At 55.1% G+C, this 5,462-nt stretch overlaps 1 protein-coding gene across 1 annotated transcript; it reads left to right on the forward strand.

Annotated features, from left to right (window-relative positions):
• The first annotated feature begins 814 nt into the window (after nt 1-814).
• On the forward strand, nt 815-2,522 carry LOC118516503. The gene is made up of 2 exons (XM_036062434.1): nt 815-1,763; nt 1,903-2,522. The coding sequence occupies exons 1-2, from the start codon at nt 815-817 to the stop codon at nt 2,520-2,522; spliced, it is 1,569 nt and encodes a 522-aa protein (XP_035918327.1).
• The last annotated feature ends 2,940 nt before the right edge of the window (nt 2,523-5,462 follow it).

Below are 5,462 nucleotides of genomic sequence, written 5' to 3' on the forward strand. Positions count from 1 at the left end.
CGGTCTTCAAGCGTGTCCAAGTAGTCTGCACGAACAACGACATCATCTGCCGTCTGGTCACGGAAATGGCGGAAGTGCGCATTGAAAATGTGGACCCTTTGGCCTCTGCCAAAGACGTGGCGGAAGCGCTGTCGCAGCTGGCGGAGGAGACGGTGCTCGAGGCGGAAACTCGGCTGCACAAGATGTGGGACGGCAGACAGATGGCCCGAGTACGAGTGACAGAACGAGTGGCGGAGCGGCTGGTGGACAAGACTGTGCAAGTACTCCACATCTCATGCACAGTCAGCCGGTCACAGCGAGCGACGATGGGCTTGCAGCGATGCTTCCGGTGTCTGCAGTTCGGCCATCTGCAGGCCAAATGTCGCAACGAGGTAGACCGATCGGCGGCCTGCATCCGCTGCGGGGAGCCGGGCCATCTGGCTCGGGACTGCGAGGCGGACATTCGCTGCGCAGTCTGCAAGGGCCCGCACCGGGTAGGCAGTCTCGACTGCAAACCTTGAAAGTCCTGCAAATCAATCTCGGGCGAAGCCGCGCTGCACAGGAATTGATGCTGCAGATGGCAAAGGAGGTAGGCGCGCACGTCATCATTGCCAGCGAACTCTACAGGCCTCCACGTGACAACACCAAATGGGCGATTTGCGTACAGCAGAGTGTGGCAATCATCGCAACAGGTGAATATCCCATCCAGCATTTTGGAGGAAGCGCAGCTTCGGGATTGGTGGTCGCAACCATCGGGGGTATCACCTTTGCCAGTTGTTACGCGTCGCCCAGAATAGGCACTACAGAGTTAACCGACTACCTGGAAGCAGTGTAGATGGCACTCGAAGGGCATCCTGCGGTGGTCTTAGCTGGTGACTTTAATGCGTGGAACGAGGAGTGGGGTAGCGCCCGCACCACACAGCGAGGCGAGTGCCTGTTGGGGACGGTTAACCATCTTGGGCTGCAAACGCTGAACCGTGGCAGTGAGCCAACGTTCGCCGGAAACGGAGTAGCACGCGAAAGCGTAATCGATGTGAGTTTTGCCTCGTCAAACGTCGTGGTACCAGACGGATGGAGTATTGTCGAAAAATACTCTGGCAACTACCACAAATATGTCACATTCGGCGTGGCCATCCCAAGTATGCGAGCAAATCAGCATGGACGTCATCAGCAGCCTCATCACCAACAACAGCGACGAGGAGGGCCGCACAACACCAGCGGCCTAGCAAGGCATGCAGAAGTGAGGTGGAAGACGGCTCAGTTTGATCGTGAGTGCTTTGAGGTAGCGCTCTCGAACAGCCGCTTCAGCCTCGCCTCAACTCCGGAGGAACTGCTCGCCGGCCTTACTGCTGCCTGTGACGGGGATATGCAGCGTGTTCACGGGCCGACTTTCCGCCTCTCGCCGAAAATGTATTGGTGGACACCTGAGATTGAGCGGTTGCGAGAGAGCTGCGAAGATGCCGAGGGACGACGTCACCGGGCCGCCACCCCAGAAGATCGGGCCGCCGCATCTTCCGACCTTCTGAGGCAACGCAGGCTGCTTGCGCAGGAAATCCTCCACAGCAAGGATCGATGCATGCAGGAGTTGATCGACAGCGTGGAGGATGATGTGTTCGGGATGGGGTATAAGGTGGTGATGGCTAAGCTGCGTAGTCGCACACCACCAGAGACTGATCGCGCAGTGCTCCAACCGATAGTCGATGCCCTATTCCCGACACATCCACCGTTCGAATGGCCAGCGATTGAGGCGGACAGTGAAGTGGAGGCGGTACCACCGATCACCAGTGAGGAGGTGATCTCGGCCGTGGCGAGGATGGCGTCTTCGAAAGCCCCGGGACTTGACGGCATCCCGAATACAGCAGTAAAGCGGCAGTTCGCCAGCTCCCGGAAGTGTTTGCACGAATTTTCAACGACCTTCTGCAGCAAAGCCGGGCAAGCCGCCTGGGGAAGCTTCCTCCCACCGTCCGCTGCTCATGCTGGGATCGGTGTCCAAGGTGTTTGAGAGGCTTATCCTCAATCGCCTTAACGAACACCTGGAGGAGAGTAACAACACCCGACTCTCACCATCCCAGTATGGCTTTCGTCGTGGCCGATCAACAGTGCAGGCGATTCAGCGCGTCGTGGAGCAGGGCCAGCATGCCCGGTCCTTCCATCGCACCAACAGGCGGGACCCTCGATGTCTAATGGTGGCAGCATTGGACGTCAGGAATGCGTTTAACGCGGCCAGTTGCGAGGCGATAGCGCTAGCTCTGCAGGAAATGCGCGTTCCTGCGACGCTCCAGAGAATCCTGCGCAGCTACTTCTCGGAGCGAGAGCTAGTGTACGAAAGCAGCGAGGGACCGGTGCGGCGGAAAACATCAGCTGGCGTTCCACAGGGGTCGATTCTCGGCCCCACCCTGTGGAACGCGATGTACGACGGAGGTGGTGGGCTTTGCCGACGACCTCGTCGTCTTGACGAAAGGCACCACACCACAGGCGGCAGCAGAAGCGGCGGAGACGGCGATAGCGGCGATAAGCGCGTGGATGACGGCGCACCACCTTGAGCTCGCCCCAGCAAAGACGGAGCTCGTGCTCATCTCCACGATGCGGCGTACCAACACCAACTGCCCAGTCGTGGTCGACGGCGAGGGGAGATGGCCCGCCAGGACCATCAAATACCTCGGCTTTATGCTCGAGGATCATCTTTCCTGGAGGCCACACGTCGACTACGTCACGGCGAAGGCAGTTAGGGTTGCGCAGGCGATCTCCAGACTGATGCGCAACCACAGCGGTCCGAAGGGCGCGAAGCGGCGACTGCTGGCCTCAGTTGTAGACTCAACGATGCGGTACGCGGCGCCAATCTGGCACGCGGCAGTCGATTTACAGCAGTGCCGACGGAGATTGGCTCGCGTTCAAGGATTATACGCGAGACCGGTGGCACGAACTTTCGTCTCGGTACGGAGTGAGGTGGCGACAGTTCTGGCGAGTGTCATCCCTATGTGGCTGCAAGTGAAGGAGGATGCCAGATGTCACCAGCGGCGGCAGGACACGGGTGTGCCTCTCACAGTAGCCCGAGCAGAAGAGCGGAGACGAACTATCGAGGCGTGGCAAGCGGAGTGGGATGAGCTGGAACCCACAAGCCGCTTCACGAGGTGGACCCACCGAGTGCTCCCGGATATAGCGTCATGGAAGAACCGACGCCACGGTGAAATGACGTTTCACCTGGCCCAGCTACTATCAGGCCACGGTTTTTTCCATGACTACCTACACACCAAACATCTGTCGCCAACATCAGACTGTGTGAGATGTCCGGGGGTACCGGAAACGGCGGAGCACGCCTTCTTCAGCTGCCCGCGGTTTGCGGAAGTCCGTCGCGAGCTATTGGAGGAGGGGTTGGCAGCGGCGGTGACTCCGGATAATATCCAGCAGTACCTGTTGAAGGACCAGCAGCACTGGAGTCGTGTGTGCGAAGCGGCCAAGCAGATCACCACAGCCCTGCAGCAATACTGGTACGTGGAGAGAGCTACCAGTGCGAGCGTGGATATGCGTGAGGCCGCGGTGCGACTGGACGAAGCGCACGAACGCATTGTCCGTGAAAGGAACGAGCGGCGAAATGAAGCGCGGCGGCTCCGAACTATTGAGCGGCAGGCGGCCCGTGGCGAACCGCCACCTCCACGCCATCCGGACGGCCGCCTACTCTCAGAGGCAGAGATTACGGCGAGAGAAGAGGAGCGGCGAAACATCCGAGAAAGAGTCCGTCGGCATCGGGCGCGTCGCCGCCTCGAATTGGGCGAAGCCGTTAATTGTGAAGAAATTTTGCTTGCTCTGTTCGGCAATGAGCAACTAATATGAGGGTGCATGCAAGAACCAGCAAAGAAGATAGGAACGATTGTAAATGTCGCTTGAGATGCCACAAATACATCAAGGCGATAGCAATATCAAAAATATTTGCGACATAGGCGTATGACAGGGCCCTTTAGTTTAACCAACCCTCGTGGTAGCAAACTGAAGGGTGGAAGAAGGCTAGGGGCTTATTTTCTCGTAGGGGGAGGCATTCAAAGCCACAAATTTACAAATATTGTAATCTCGTGAGCGGGAGAATGCTGGAACCGCATACCAAATAAAATCCGACCTTTATCTTTAAAAAAAAAGCCAGTTATCCCTGTAGTGGCGTTTGACAGCTCGTGGCGAATAGTACAGCTCCTGTGTGATCATTGTTTATTGGCGGAAAAAAGGTGCAAAAGTACTAAGAAAACGTCCGAAAAGTAATATTTGAGCTAAAAGACGGCGAGATTTAGCGAATACAGGTGAAAACGGAGCGAAAAACGGTTAAAAATTGACAAAAATATCGTGTCAGCCCCCATACATTTTGTATGGGAGGGTTTTTTTCACTCTTTTAGTGGTGAAAGTGAACCGTTTTTCATGCGGTTTTCACTGAAAACGCAAGAAAGGGTGCCCGTTTAACGATTTTTGGCGAAAAACGGTGGATGCCGGCGATTTCCGCGCGGAAATTAGTGGAAAAACATTTCTTCGCGGAAGAAGAAGAAGAAGAAGTGGCATTTTCTGAAGTGCGCAAAAATTCGTCCGGATCGTGCCCGAAAGTGTCGGAACGGATAGAGCGGGTGGCATTTAGTGGATTTTGGCGAAAACCATACCAGAATCGGTGAATTTTCGACGGAATAACAGCATCCGAAAGTCGGAAAATTGACGTGTTAGAGTGACAGCCCGAGCCGGATCTCAAATAACTCCACCAATTTTCAACGGATCCGGCCGGAAGTGGTGTCAAAACACCGCGAAAGGAGAATCTAGTGTCCATTAACAAAAAACCGCGGTCAAATCGGCGCAAAAACGGCGGAAACAGAGAAAAAAGTGCAGTGACAAAGACCGAGCACGTGTTTTGACAGCTCTGTCGGCGATATACCGAATTTAACACAAAAGTGTTAATAACTTCGCGGTATAGAAATAAGGGAAGTGTTGGCGACTAGGGACCTCGCCTAAATGAGGCTCATCTACCGATTCGCCAGAGACAACGTTCTCATCCTTTGATTCCGCATCCCTATTATCCTTCCAATCCACATCCGCCACTCCTTTCGTTATGTGTTGTGTTGTCTTTGTTGTAAATGTTTTACGTTGTGCAACGTGCGATCCGTTGACGGAGCAATTGCATTCGAGGGCAATTTTCTTAGTGCCGTTAAAAGGAGGCAGGCTTGTGTTTTTTTTTGTCTGTTGTAGTGTGCTCCAAGTCAGTCCAGCTTTGGTACAGCGGGGTGCGGGAGTGGTCGGCGGGTACAGCCTCGTAAACAGCGGAGTCACTCCAGCTGTTGCGAGATGGAATCCGCCGATCGCTTTTGAGTTCGATGTTGACTTGGTCGATCACGGGCTGTGTCATTGCTGGGCTGCTTGGAGAACATTGCACGCAGAAAAAATTATGTTTGTACTGTGCAAATAACTGTGCTTGTTTGTTTCAGTCCCAGACCCATAATAGAAAACCGGACCAAACCAAC

Source organism: Anopheles stephensi, unplaced genomic scaffold, assembly GCF_013141755.1.
Source record: "Anopheles stephensi strain Indian unplaced genomic scaffold, UCI_ANSTEP_V1.0 ucontig306, whole genome shotgun sequence".
Lineage (NCBI taxonomy): Eukaryota > Metazoa > Arthropoda > Insecta > Diptera > Culicidae > Anopheles > Anopheles stephensi.

Bases quoted from the DNA above. Each gene is read 5' to 3' on its own strand.
- LOC118516503 (XM_036062434.1), top strand. From the start codon at position 815: ATGGCACTCGAAGGGCATCCTGCGGTGGTCTTAGCTGGTGACTTTAAT. The intron at 1,764-1,902 runs GTGAGGAGGTGA...GACCTTCTGCAG, and splicing joins GGCGGTACCACCGATCACCA to CAAAGCCGGGCAAGCCGCCT.